At 39.8% G+C, this 15,896-nt stretch overlaps 1 protein-coding gene across 1 annotated transcript in view; it reads left to right on the top strand.

The window, feature by feature from the left end:
• LOC126176097 (rotatin) overlaps positions 1-15,896 on the top strand; it is a 443,859-nt gene that overhangs the window by 40,991 nt on the left and 386,972 nt on the right. The window contains 2 exon segments of the mRNA XM_049923237.1: positions 10,137-10,324; positions 10,404-10,612. Coding sequence (XP_049779194.1) covers positions 10,137-10,324; positions 10,404-10,612 — 397 coding nt within the window.

The raw sequence follows: 15,896 nt of genomic DNA, 5'->3' as shown, positions 1-15,896 counted from the left end.
TGTACATGTCACTTGTCAGAGTCATATCTAGACATATCGGGGACTCCAACTGCACTTGACCCACACAATTACGGAGCCTCTACCAGCTTGATCAGTCTCCTACTGATATGCAGGGTCCATGGATTCATGAGCTTGTTTCAATACCTGTACACGTCCATCTGCTTAATACAATTTGAAACGAGACTCGTCAGAGCAGGCACCATATTTCCAGTCATCAACAGCCCAATGTCGGTGTTGATGGTCCCAGGCGAGGCATAAAGCTTTGTGTCGTGCAGTCATCAAGGGGTCACACATGGACCTTTGGCTCCGAAAGGCCATATCGATGATGTTTCGTTGAATGGTTCACACACTGTCACTTGTTGATGGCCCAGCACTGAACTCTGCAGCAGTTTATGGAAAGGTTGCACTTCTGTCACACTGAATTGTTGTTTGTCCGATGTTGCAGGATCTTTTTCCATCCGCAGCAGTGTCAGAGATTTGATGTTTTAGTAGATTCCTGACATTCATGGTACACTTGTGAAATGGTTGTACAGGAAAATTCCCTCTTCATCCCTACTTCAGAGATGCTGTGTACCGTCGCATGTGCGCCAACTATAACTCCACATTCAAACTCACTCACATTTTGATAACCTACCATTGTAGCAGCAGTAACTGACCTAACAACTGCGCCAGACACTTGTTGTCTTATGTAGGCATTGCCGAATGCAGTGCTATATTCTGCCTCTGTATTTCAATACACATGGCTATACCAGTCTATTTGGTGCGTCATTGTATAATGAACACCAAGAGTCACTATATACTTACCTAAAGAATGCCTCAGATTACTTTTACATATATTGAAGAATGTCCATAGAGGATACCATAATGCCTCTTTCCTCCCAAGAAATGCTCTGTCCAGTCACAAATTTTGTTTAGTTCCTCAAATGATAATAGTTTTATTAATAAGAGTTGCCCCCCCCCCCCCCCCCCCCCCCCCCCCCCACCCCCATGAACCATGGACCTTGCCGTTGGTGGGGAGGCTTGCGTGCCTCAGCGAAGAGGGGCCTGAAGAGGGCAGCAGCCTTTTCAGTAGTAGCAGGGGCAACAGTCTGCATGATTGACTGATCTGGCCTTGTAACAATAACCAAAATGGCCTTGCTGTGCTGCTACTGCAAACGGCTGAAAGCAAGGGGAAACTACAGCCGTAATTTTTCCTGAGGGCATGCAGCTCTACTGTATGATTAAATGATGATGGCGTCCTCTTGGGTAAAATATTGCGGGGGTAAAATAGTCCCCCATTCGGATCTCTGGGCGGGGACTACTCAAGAGGATGTCGTTATCAGGAGAAAGAAAACTGGTGTTCTACGGATCGGAGCGTGGAATGTCAGATCCCTTAATCAGGCAGGTAGGTTAAAAAAATTTAAAAAGGGAAATGGTTAGGTTAAAGTTAGATATAGTGGGAATTAGTGAAGTTCGGTGGCAGGAGGAACAAGACTTCTGGTCAGGTGACTACAGGGTTATAAAAACAAAATCAAATAGGGGTAATGCAGGAGTAGGTTTAATAATGAATAGGAAAATAGGAATGCGGGTAAGCTACTACAAACAGCACAGCGAACGCATTGTTGTGGCCAAGATAGATACAAAGCCCACATCTACTACAGTAGTACAAGTTTATATGCCAACTAGCTCTGCAGATGATGAAGAAATTGAAGAAATGTGTGATGAAATAAAAGAAATTATTCAGATAGTGAAGGGAGACGAAAATTTAATAGTCATGGGTGACTGGAATTCGAGTGTAGGAAAAGGGAGAGAAGGAAAAGTAGTAGGTGAATATGGATTGGGGCTAAGAAATGAAAGAGGAAGCCTCCTGGTAGAATTCTGCACAGAGCACAACATAATCATAGCTAACATTTGGTTTAAGAATCATGAAAGAAGGTTGTATACATGGAAGAACCCTGGAGATACTAAAAGGTCTCAGATAGATTATATAATGGTAAGACAGAGATATAGGAACCAGGTTTTAAATTGTAAGACATTTCCAGGGGCAGATGTGGACTCTGACCACAATCTATTGGTTATGACCTATGGATTGAAACTGAAGAAACTGCAAAAAGGTGGGAATTTAAGGAGATGGGACCTGGATCAGCAGCAGAGGATCAAGTAGGTAAAAAGATGAGGGCTAGTAGAAATCCTTGGGTAACAGAAGAAATATTGAATTTAATTGATGAAAGGAGAAAATATAAAATGCAGTAAATGAAACAGGCAAAAAGGAATACAAACGTCTCAAAAATGAGATCGACAGGAAGTGCAAAATAGCTAAGCAGGGATGGCTAGAGGACAAATGTAGGGATGTAGAGGCTTATCTCACTAGGGTTAAGATAGATACTGCCTACAGGAAAATTAAAGAGACCTTTGGAGATAAGAGAACCACTTGTATGAACATCAAGAGCTCAGATGGAAACCCAGTTCTAAGCAAAGAAGGGAAAGCAGAAAGGTGGAAGGAGTATATAGAGGGTCTATACAAGGGCAATGTACTTGAGGACAATATTATGGAAATGGAAGAGGATGTAGATGAAGATGAAATGGGAGATTCAATACTGCGTGAAGAGTTTGACAGAGCACTGAAAGACCTGAGTCGAAACAAGGCCCCAGGAGTAGATAACATTCCATTGGAACTACTGACGGCCCTGGGAGAGTCAGTCCTGACAAAACTCTACCATCTGGTGAACAAGATGTATGAAACAGGCGAAATACCCTCAGACTTCAAGAAGAATATAATAATTCCAATCCCAAAGAAAGCAGGTGTTGACAGATGTCAAAATTACCGAACAATCAGTTTAATAAGCCACAGCTGCAAAATACTAACACGAATTCTTTACAGACAAATGGAAAAACTAGTAGAAGCCGACCTCGGGGAAGATCAGTTTGGATTCCGTAGAAATACTGGAACACATGAGGCAATACTGACCTTACGACTTATCTTAGAAGCTAGATTAAGGAAAGGCAAACCTACGTTTCTAGCATTTGTAGATTTAGAGAAAGCTTTTGACAATGTTGACTGGAATACTCTCTTTCAAATTCTAAAGGTGGCAGGGGTAAAATACAGGGAGCGAAAGGCTATTTACAATTTGTACAGAAACCAGATGGCATTTATAAGAGTCGAGGGACATGAAAGGGAAGCAGTGGTTGGGAAGGGAGTAAGACAGGGTTGTAGCCTCTCCCCGATGTTATTCAATCTGTATATTGAGCGAGCAGTAAAGGAAACGAAAGAAAAATTTGGAGTAGGTATTAAAATCCATGGAGAAGAAATAAAAACTTTGAGGTTCGCCGATGACATTGTAATTCTGTCAGAGACGGCAAAGGACTTGGAAGAGCAGTTGAACGGAATGGATGGTGTCTTGAAGGGAGAATATAAGATGAACATCAACAAAAGCAATGGAATGTAGTTGAATTAAGTCGGGTGATGTTGAGGGTATTAGATTAGGAACTGAGACACTTAAAGTAGTAAAGGAGTTTTGCTATTTGGGGAGCAAAATAACTGATGATGGTCGAAGTAGAGAGGATATAAAATGTAGACTGGCAATGGCACGGAAAGCGTTTCTGAAGAAGAGAAATTTGTTAACATCGAGTATATATTTTAGTGTTAGGAAGTCGTTTCTGAATGTATTTGTATTCAGTGTAGCCATGTATGGAAGTGAAACATGGACGATAAATAGTTTGGACAAGAAGAGAATAGAAGCTTTTGAAATGTGGTGCTACAGAAGAATGCTGAAGATTAGATGGGTAGATCACATAATTAATGAGGAAGTATTGAATAGGATTGGGGAGAAGAGAAGTTTGTGGCACAACTTGACTAGAAGAAGGGATCGGTTGGTAGGACATGTTCTGAGGCATTAAGGGATCACCAATTTAGTATTGGAGGGCAGCGTGGAGGGTAGAAATCGTAGAGGGAGACTAAGAGATGAATACACTAAACAGATTCAGAAGGATGTAGGTTGCAGTAGGTACTGGGAGATGAAGAAGCTTGCACAGGATAGAGTAGCATGGAGAGCTGCATCAAACCAGTCTCAGGACTGAAGACCACAACAACAACAATAAGAGTTGATACGTGAGTTGGATTTCATATGACAAATAATTTTGTAATCCATGATAGTTTATATGGAAGAATACTTCAGTATTTTGATCTTAAAATATGTTCTAAGATTCTACAAAAAGTCTTGTAGGTGGTTGTGATTAGTGCATGCTTCCAACTGATGGGCAAAGTGCTAACCTCCTCAAATCTCACATGTCGCACAAAACGCACCAAATTAATACACTGTATAGAAACAGTTCCAATGTAACACCAGAGAGACACCTGTAAGTAGTTTTCCAGGTGTCTGCTAGATGTCTACATGGATTCCTGCGAGTCTCGGCGATCTGCCCTGTAAACAGACAAATCTAATGCAACAAAAGGCAGACAAAATGATGTTCAGATGTTTGTAAGTATCTATTTACATACATTTATTTACATTGTGCTTTACACCTAATGGGCATAAGATATGAGACAAATAGTCCTAGTTAATATGTGACCACTTTAATACTGCAAAATAATGTTTTGCACTGTGGTACAAAAGAATTTGTACACATGTCAGATAGGACGTAACAGAACTGAAGAGGTATTACTGTGTACATCAGAATATATTTCCCAAAAATTATTCAGATATGGTCAGTCAGTATCTTTAGTCTTATTTTATACAAGTAATATTTATCTTTTGATGTAATAATTATAATTGTAGATTTCTGTTTTGTTTAAAATAATGAAACTTTTTTTTTCTTCTTTAATGTCAGGTGCACAGATCCTTGAAGAGTTGGAGAGACCTCTAGAGTTCGATGGAGACATCCCAGAAATCAAAGGCATTTCCAGTGATGAAGAATACAATCCAGATATAGTTTTAGTACCAGAATTGGAAAGTGATGGTCATTCTGTAGCAACTGTTTATAGACAGTGATGTGAATGGTGATGTGAGATTGAAGGATAAATATGGGAAAATTGTCCTTAACTTAACACCATTAGAGCAGGCTGTTTACTAAATCCTACGAGACAGAAGGTGTCAATCATTGAACAGATAATTGCTTTGTGGGACAAGACAAAGGTGCAGCAATACATTCTTGGAAAGCTCAATCCGTGCAGCCTTGAAAACTTCGTTTGCACATCTCCAGATGGGTTACCAGTTGACTTCTTCATGTATGAAGGGAAAGGTGGCGCTGTATCAGGGGGCTGTGATCACTTGGACATTGGTGGAAAGGTAGTAATGACATTGTCAACGTTGCTACCTGCAGGGTCTGTAAGTTATATGGACCGATTCTTCACATCAGTTGAGCTTCTAGACTGTCTCTACTCAGACAGAGACTGGTAGGGTACAGGAACAATACAGTCCTGTAAAATTCCAAGTGGGAGCCATCTACAATCAGATTCAGAAATGAAAAAGGCATGTTGGGGCTCAGTTGAGCAGCCTGTTTGCGGTGATGGACAATTTTCATTATTAAATGGTATGACAACAAATCTGTTGTTGCCTCATCTGCAGTAGGAAAATTGCTTCCAGATAAGTGCAGGCTTTGGTCAAAGCAAGACAAAAAATATGTCAATATCAGCAGGCTATTGCTGTTGAAAAATATATTTAAAATATGGGTGGGTTAGACTTACTGGATTGTATCATTGCTGTGTACAGACAAAGTGCAAGAACAAGAAAGGGGACAGTGTGGATGATACTGCATCTCTTTGATTTTGCCTGTACTGCAGCGTGGATAGACCATAGGAGAGACTATAATGCACTGAAGAAAAGAAGGAAAAATATAATCAACTATCTACAATTTAAAATTGGAGTATCACAATGGCTGCTTCATTCAGGAAATGATACATTTGATATTAACGACAAATCTGCAGATGAAGATAAAGCAATGGATACTGTTTCTAGGGCGTTGAAAAGAAAAAAAGTGTTCCATCCCCAATTACAAGTAATGCTAAACAAAAGAGCTATTCACATGCCAGAGGTTGCAAACGATGAAAATGCTCATCGCTGTAGCAAGCGTGGGTGTAAGAGTGTATGAACATGGGTTTTCTGCAAAGAGTGCATGATTTGTGTGTGCTTCATGGAAGGAAGAAATTGTTTTTGGGATTTTCGTAGGGACAACTCATTGAAAAATCAGTGTATGTTAAAATAATGTATTTCTTAATTATCTACCCTTTGATATTCTACACCTTGTCAAATAAATGACTATTATGAATTATGGAGTCACATATATTCATTCCATGATTTTCTGCCTTCAGTACAATGTGTTGTATGTTATACATGAATTTCTCAAAAAACCAATAAAAAAATTTTAAGAGACTGATGTTTTCACACTAATGTAGATCATGACATCAAATAAAACTCAATTTTTCGTCAATCTGTACACCTTCTTTTCAGTTTTATGAAAAATATAGATTGCTATTCACCATATAGAGGAGATAAATGAAATTTATTTGCAGTTATAAATGTGGACAACCATCAGCTGTATAATCGAATGGTGACATTGACAATTTTTGCCAGACTGGAACTGAAACCTGGATTTCCCGCTTATTAAGAGTGATTGCCTTAGCATTTTGCTATGCGTGCGCAATTCCAAACTTCCATGTGTCGTTAACCATGCATCTACAACCTGTACTCTTACATCCCTCACCTATACTCTCTTACAGGGAGACATGTTAGTTGAAAGTCGCTCGCCTGGTGTCAACCGATAAGTACAGATTTATCCACCGACATCGGGCAAGCGACTTTCAACAAAATATTCTGATTTACAATGCAGTCTTCCTTCAGACAGATATGCGTGTCTGAAGGAACATTGCATCGTAATTCAGAATAACACAGGCACTGCAGTATCATTATTGAGGAGACATTGAGTCGCAGACAGGCACAGCGAAAAACAGCTATACATCTTAGCTTTTGGTCAAAAGATATTCTTTTGAAGTAGACAACACACACAACAACTATCTCTCTCTCTGAGTCTGGTCACAGCGACCAGAGACAGATGTCATCTGTGTGATAGAGTTGTGCTTGGGTGAGTGCGTGTGGTTTTTCTATTTCAGGAGGAGAGCTTTTGGCCATAGATGTGGCTGTCTGTGACGCAACATCTCATTTCTGTGGTGAGCAACAATCTATCCTTTTCATAATATTGTTGTTATTCCATCCTGGATTTTCCATTGTTTGGTTCGGCCTAAGTGCTTTTTTTCCCTCCCACAGCCTAGTGCCATTTTCTCTTGTTACTATTCTTGAACGCTTTACTCAGTGTCCACCATTTTGTTTCTCTTTTTTCTTTTGATTTACCTGCTGCCTTCCAAACTAGGCGCACTGCTGCCTATCAACTGTCTCGTCTGCTCACAACACACATTTATGTGACCTGTGATTTTTGGTGCAACTTATCATGTCCCACATTACTCCCACTGATATAAATAACCCTAGACTTTCAATTTGAACATGCTTCCTCCCTCACTCTCACGTATTTTTGATTGTTATTTTCTGTAACATCCTATGCCACACAAACTTGTTGAACTTGTTGCCTGACTTATGATGAGGCACACTGCTGCCTATCAACTGTCTCGTCAGTCCGCAACATACATTTATGTGACCTGTGATTTTTGGTGCAACTTATCATGTCCCACATTATTCCCACTGATATAAATAATCCTAGACTTTCAATTTGAACACGCTTCCTCCCTCACTCTCACGTATTTTTTATTGTTATTTTCTGTAACATCCTATGCCACACAAACTTGTTGAACTTTGACATTACCAACCACCTCCCACACATACTAACCTCACCTAATCCCTTTATATTTGCTGTCCCCTCTATTCACACATATCACACACCAACCTGCTTCACACAGTAACGTCTTTTTAATTATTTTCCTCTTTGATCTACTGGCGTATTATTCTCAATTTCAGTTTTTTTTTTTCACTATTTACTCTACATCCTAAGTTTTCACCTTTTTCCCTTACTTCATCCGTCTTGCCCTTTTTGTGATCCCCCTCCCCTCCCCCCTCTCGCATTTACACACACACACACACACTCTCTCTCTCTCTCTCTCTCTCTCTCTCTCTCTCTCTCTCTCTCTCTCTCTCTCTCTCTACTATGGATCCTTGCTCCTTATATCTGAGCCAGTACTGAAAAATTTCCCTATCCAAGTCAGAACGCAGTCCCACATAGTGTTCCTGCATTGTTGCCTAGCTTGTGGAATACCCCCAAATGGCATTAACATCAGATTACTCATCTTCGGCCGCAATCCTTCCTTTCACAGTGACATCTATCTGTTCATATACAGCCAAAACTACCAATTTCATACATGCGGAAAAACAAGTAAATTACGCGGGAACAGGTTCCACAGATACTACTAGAGACGGCAGTGACTATGGTGCTTGCCTTGCAAGTCTGATTGTCTGGTGGTCAGAAAGAATGGAAAGCTGTAAGGAGACATGGCTTTCAGCCACGAGGCCCGGATTCGATTCCTGGTAGCCGAACATACTTTTGTTTGCTGAGTCTTGGTTATACCAAGAAGTACCTCCCACACAGCCTAGCCACCCATGGTCATCACATCTATAGTGACAAGCAGACCCTCTCCAGATATACCAAGAGTCTCATAGAGGCCTTCACAGAACGAAATTTCCCTTGCAACCTTTTATAGAAACAGACCTCCCACACCTTGTCTCTCCAGTCATGTATCACATACAGACTGTCCAGCCACAAAGGAGCACTACCTCCCGTACCACCCATGACTGGAACAAGCGAATCATATTCTCCACCAGGGCTTCGACTACCTCTCATCGTACCCTGAAGTGAGGAATGTCCTACCCACCATCCTTCCCACTCCTCTCACAGTGATATTCCACCATCCACCGAACCTGTGCAATATTCTTGTCCATCTCTAATCCAGCCCTGCTGCCATATCCCTGCAATAGACCTAGAGGCATGACCTGTCCCATAAATCCTGCCACTACCATTTATTCCAGTCCTGCCACAGGCATCTCCTATTCCATCAAACACAGAGCTCCCTGTGCAAGCAGTCATGTGAGCTACAAAGTAAGCTGCAATCACTATACTGCTTCCTATGCGGGCATGACAACTAACCAGCTGTCTTTCTGCGTGAACCACCCAGTTGAGAACATACCACCTAACACAGTGCACTTCACTGCAGTGACTGCTTCATAGCCTGCATCATCTGGGTCCTTCATACCAACACCAGTTTTTCTGAATTGGGAAGTCTCCCTGCAATATATCCTACGTTTCTGTAACACCCCTCTTCACTAGTCCCTGTCCTCCATCTGCCTATCACCTTCCATGCTCCCATTCAAACACAACACAGCCTTCTACTTCCCCAAAGCACCCACTAGTCTTTTTTCCCTTTCTCTACTTCTCTCTTTGTCCACCCCCTCCCTCCAAACTGCCTGTCTGTCCCTCCCCCACCCGCATCGGCCTCCTCCTTTCCTCTACCACCCACAGATTGTTTCTCTCATTAGGCACATTTGCTGTCTGCAGTCTGTATTCAGTAGCCAGTGACAAAGGCTTGTGTGTGTGTGTGTGTGTGTGTGTGTGTGAGTGGGTGAGCGTGCTCGCGGTTAGGGGGAGGTATGTTGTGGCACTTAAAAAGATGTGGGATATCAGTAGTGTTATCCTTATACATGCCACAATGAGAATTATGATCTTCCACACTCCTTGTGAAATGTGGATTATGCATTTTAATTTAAGCAGGATATGGAAAATGACAGCTATGCACCAAATGTTGTATATGTATGTTTTGAGGAGATGAATGCAGATAAATTATTCACAGCATAAATTCCAACAAATTATTTACTAGTTTTACAAAAGCAGAACAGAGGGAAAGTGTTCTATGCATAACTATTGCCGTATGGGGCATGTTGTTTCAAATCTAAATCTGACAATGACAAACAACTTTAATTTTAAGTTTATGGAATCATCTACTAGGTTCTGTAGCAGTGATCTGCACCACATCATTGGCTGTACTGACCTTAACTTCCTCATCTAATTGCCTCACTGTTGACAATATTTCAGATGCAAAAATGAAAATGATAGGGATCGTGTAGTGATTGTGATTCGCTTTTCTTTATGTTTTTCTATGTTTACAGGACATGGGTTGGAAGAAATCAGGGTCCGAGCTTTGAATAGCTTAATTTCAAAACTGGAACATGGTTTAATAAGTGATGATGATCTGGGAGTGAGAAAAGAGTTGTTCTTTAAACTCTTGAACTGGTTTTACTTAAAACCATGTGTTGAAAAAGAAAAAGTGTTGAAATTGATGCTACAGTTGGTGAAGGTAAACTTTCTTTTTTTCTGTAGAGTACTGTTTCACTCATGTTATCTGCAATAGGAAATAACTGTACTGTTTCTTGTAGATTGCCTGGGAAAGAGATTCCTTAATGTTATTGGAAGCACCACTTTCACTTACAAGATTGTATGAAATACAAACTGAATTAGAAGCCCCTTTGAAGTCCTATGTTGACAAAATCATCACTGAAATTACAAGAGAGCGGGAAGACAGTGCCAAACTACATGGTATAAAAGAAACTGAACCAGAGAATTTCACCCAAACCAAGGAGCAGAGGTAATAGGATTTACTTTCTAAAAATTGCAATTTTTTAGTTGGATGCTTTCTACCATGTTTGATAAAAATAATTTTTATTTTATTTGGAGGCCCTGACTCAGATGTAGAAAGATCTTGTTTGTATGGTGAATGGACAGTTAAGTACCTTTGTAACAAAATAAGCCATCTTTTGTGTTCATAGCATATGATAACTTGAATATTGTCTTTATGACCAGAATGGGCCATAAAATCTTGGGTTGATGTTCAACCTTTGCAAAGGTGGGAACCAGTTTGTATTAGGGTATGTATTTATTCCAGTTCTGTTACTCCATCTGCTCCTTTCCTCTCTTACTGCCAATCTCATTCTTCCCCCTATCTGTCCATTTCCTCCTCCCCTTCTCTGCCTATCTACTTCTTCACCATCTCCCTGTCCATCTACTCTCTGTGACCATCTGCTACTCCTCCCTCCCCCCTCTGTCAATATGGTTTCCCCCCCCCCCCCCACCCTCTCTGTCTGTCTGGCCCATCCCCCCTCTCTCTGTCCATCTGGTGAATAGAGTTAGTAGTAAAGAACTAATAAATTTATAGGTCATGAACTTTTTCCCTTTCATCATTTTTTTGGGGGGGGGGGGGGCGAAAAAATTTTTAATAAAGGTTTGAAATTATGTATAAAATGCATGAATATTGTTAGCATTGACTGAGGATGTTAATAAAGCTGAAAGAAGGGCAATCATTTTGTATTGTCACAAAATTGGGTAGAGAGTGTCCCAGATATGATACATGAGTTTGTGTGGGAATCATTAACAAAGGCATTTTTCATATCAGTGAGATCTTTTCACCAAATTTCAATCTCCAATGTCGTACTCCAAATACAAAAATATTACCCACTGACCTAGGGAGAAATGATCATTGTAATAAAATAATAGAAGTCAGAGTTTGCATGGGAAATTTAAGAGTTCAGTTTTCCAATATGCTGTTCGAGATTGGAACGGTAGAGAAATAGAGTGAAAGTGATCTAATTAACTGTCTGCCTAGCACTTAAGTATGAATTGTGAGGTTGTCATGTAGATGTAGAATACAGTCTGTGTGTCATGAGCTATATTCCTTTTTCATGCCCAGTGCCACTCCTGTGAGAGATATGGGGGATAGGCAAAATAATGTGAACAGTGGTAGCAATGGGATGGTTGTGTTTGACGGTCAACAATGCAAATAAGGCACATGTCGCAATGGACTGTGCATGTTCATTACGGACTAGGCATCAGTGCAGGTTGTTTATGAGTAGTGCACACTCTATATTTGCAATCAGAGGCTGAAGTTGACATACAATGAAAGACCTAACAGAGTTCCAAAGAGGGCAGATTGTGGTGGCCCGATTAGTTGGAGCATCAGTAACCGAGACAGCCAACTTATTGGATGTTTCAAGAGCAACTGTTTCAACGGTCATGACAGCCTACTACACAAAACTCAAAAAGACATCGCCGTGTAAACATAATAGTGGTCGCAAATCAGAACTAAATGACAGAGATCGTTGTATTCTAACACAAATTATGTCAAAACATCACAAAACTACGAAAGCTAAAGTGACTGCAGAGTTCAATAGCCACCATCGAGACCCCATATCTGTCGACACTGTCTGACGAGAACTCCATAAAGTGAATATTCATGGACGAGCTGCTATGCTGAAACCATTAGTGACAACAACCAACATAAAGAAGTGTAAAACTTGATGTCAGGAGCATAAGTCCTGGACGGCTGATCAGTGAAAATACGTCATATGGTGCGACAAGTCAACATTTTTGTTATTTCCAACATCGGGCTGGGTTTATGTCTGGAGAACACCAAAAGAAGCCTACAGTCCTGCTTGCTTGATTCCAACCATTAAGCATGGAGGAGGGAGTGTGATGGTGTGGGCAGCTATGTCATATTCTGTTGCTCCCATCATTACTCTCAAAAGGCCATATTACAGCCAACGGTTATGTGAACATTTGGGGTGATCAGGTGCACCAAACGATTCAGATATTGTTCCCCAACAATGACGCCATATTTCAGGACAATAATGCTCTCATTCACACAGCCAGGACAAATTGTTCATGGTATGAGGAGCATACAACTGAACTGCAGCATCTTCCCTGGCCAACACAGTCCCCGGACTGGAACATTATTGAACCCTTATGAGTGGCATTGAAGTGCAGACTCCAAAGCAGATTTCTGTCTCCCCTGTCACTATAGGAATTAGATGAGGTTCTGACCAAAGAGTGGCATAACATTCCACTGGAGACTATACAATCATTATATGCCAGTATTCCAAGAAGAATCACAGCTGTATTACAGGCAAATGGGGGCCCAACCCCTTATTAATAAACCATTCCCAAGTACAAGTGTTTATATTATTTTGCCTGTCCCTTGTAGGTGGTTCTTATCCCACACTGGTCCTTTCCAGACAGGGAGCAATGTGTGTTTCAAGTTTGGTTGAAATTGGTCCAGTGGTTTAGGAGGAGATGTGGAATATACATTCATACATACATATGTCCATGTTTATGATAGGTATAGATTATACAGCACCTGTTGCAACCTGGATTACTGGCACAGATGCTGTTGTGGTGACTTTTAGTGTTCAGAAACCATGAATACCTCAGACTTCAGTGAACATGTAAATTCTATCAAAGGTACTGTATTTTTTGATGAGTTAAATTTCAGCCTGCCCTACAGTGATGCCTGCATAGATGTTGGACACTACCATGGTGTCTGTTTTTAGACAGCCTGTGTTATTGTGTGATATAATGGCTAAATGCCTGGTGTGGTTGTTAGCGACATTTACATCTACATGGATACTCTGCAAATCACATTTAAGTGCCTGGCAGAGGGTTCATCGAACCACCTTCACAATTCCCTATTATTCCAATCTCGTATAATGCGCAAAAAGAACGAACACCTATATCTTTCCGTTCAAGCTCTGATTTCCCTTATTTTATTATGGTGATCGTTTCTCTCTATGTAGGTCAGTATCAACAAAATATTTTTGCATTTGGAGGAGAAAGTTGGTGACTGGAACTTCATGAGAAGATTCCATTGCAATGAAAAACGCCTTCCTTTTGATGATGTCCAGCCTAAATCCTGTATCATTTCAGTGACACTCTCTCCCATATTTCGCTATAATACAAAACGTGCTGCTCTTCTTTGAACTTTTTCGATGTACTCCGTCAGTCCTGTCTAGTAAGGATCCCACACCGCGCAACAGTATTCTAAAAGAGGACAGACAAGCGTAGTGTAGGCAGTCTCCTTAGTAGATCTGTTACATTTTCTAAGTGTCCTGCCAATAAAATGCAGTCTTTGGTTAGCCTTCCCCACAACATTTTCTGTGTGTTCCTTCCAATTTAAGTTGTTCGTAATTGTAATTCCTAGATATTTAGTTGAATTTATGGCCTTTATATTTGACTGATTTATCGCATAACCGATTCCTTTTAGCACTCATGTGGATGACCTCACACTTTTTGTTATTTAGAGTCAACTTCCAATTTTTGCACCATTAAGATACCTTTTCTAAATTGTTTTGCTGTTTGTTTTGATCTTCTGATGACCAGAGGGGAAGTAAAAATATCCTGGCTTGCTTATCAAAACTACTGTACATATGTTTTTTTTTTTTTTTTCAAATTAATAATTATGTGAACCTCCCATACAAAAATTCCCAAACGAAATATTTACATACAGTGTGTTGTATAGTCTCACTAAAGATCCACAAGTTATACTTTTAACAAAGTTTTGCATCTTCATCATAAGTGATGTCCTTTTTGGGTAAGCAAAGATTACAGTTTAAGATACATGTCATTTTATTCAGGCCCTATCTTGCTTAAAAGAATAAATCCTCATGGGTAGCAAAGAAGTTAAATTACACTGCGAATTGCATTTCACTGTCAGGCACAAAATTTCACTTGCTCAATGTTTATGTAATTTTCACAAGCACATTCACTTTTTCAATGAGCTTTTACACACTTTCTCACCGAGATGTCCACACCTTCAACAGGTCCAAGTGGCAGTTAGTTAGGAAATTCACTGCGATCAGTTCCCTTGGAGGTGGTTCTCCTCTGCCATAGTACATTAAAAAAAATCAGACAAAATAGCCTACTTTAATACACTTACTTTTATTTCTAACTTAAGTCTAAAAAAAAAGGTTTAACACTAATGGCAACTGATAGTCATTACATCATGAATGAATACATTACATAATCTTCATAACATTACAATAATTAGCACTAAAATTTGCTATAGTACAAAGGGAGGTGACTAGAAATTTTTTAAAATCAAGTGCGCATTACACTACAAAACATTACTCTTAAGTCATAACTGTCTGAAACTGGTTAAACTTGAAAGATTTGGGTCTCCTTCCCATTTGCAAAATAGCAAAAACTCATGATGTGCAGTAGCATAGATTACTAATCATTACATTATGAAAAAGGAATAGTCATCATTGCATAACTTGATTACTATTCAGATCAAAATTAAGGGGAATGGAAGTTGTACCAAATCCTTGCCCTGCTTCTGCACTCAACTCTGAGTACTACTCTCATCCCAGCAGAAAATTAAATCCTCACAAAGTCACAAAATATTACCAAATAGTTTACCTGTCAGAATATTCACATCAAACTAGTGCCACAGTTATCAGTGAATCAGCAAAATAACTTTTCCTCACCCCAGTACTACCTCTTTAAACTCATAATTCCGCAGAACACAAATAGAAGTTTTCAGATAACCTACAGATCCAATGATGCAGCATTATACAACTTGTACCACACTAAAATATTGCCCTTTGTGTTAAGCTCTCATTCCTAGTTGTAGTGTCATGAATTGCACAATATATACAGTACCCAATGTTGCCTAGTTCAAAATTAGATCCTCAATATAATTACACCACATTTGTTTGTATGCAGTTATCTTTTGCATTAATCATGTTTATCAGCTCCATTATTTTACTTACCTTTCTCACATAGTTAACTAGTGGAGCGCTTTCTCAAAAAATATCCCTACTACAGAGACAGGCTCCCTAACCATTATTAAGACCCTAACATTATCCAGTATTTTATTATTTCGTTATTGCTTCACTATCTAATAAATAAACACCTGCTCTGCTTATCTAATGCAAACTTGATTCTACTGAAAAACATTTCACAGTAAGAGATCCTTATGCTAAGGCAAACTTAACTCTCATTACTGATCAGACAAAATTATCACTCAAAAAAACTATTATTCCACTGTATTCTATCAAATTGCTTAATATTCCAGCTTGAAGGGTGATATATATACAAATCTT

Source organism: Schistocerca cancellata, chromosome 1, assembly GCF_023864275.1.
Source record: "Schistocerca cancellata isolate TAMUIC-IGC-003103 chromosome 1, iqSchCanc2.1, whole genome shotgun sequence".
Classification (NCBI taxonomy): domain Eukaryota; kingdom Metazoa; phylum Arthropoda; class Insecta; order Orthoptera; family Acrididae; genus Schistocerca; species Schistocerca cancellata.
The sequence above is the reverse complement of the archived record's forward strand: the minus strand, read 5'-3'. Positions and strand labels throughout refer to the sequence as shown.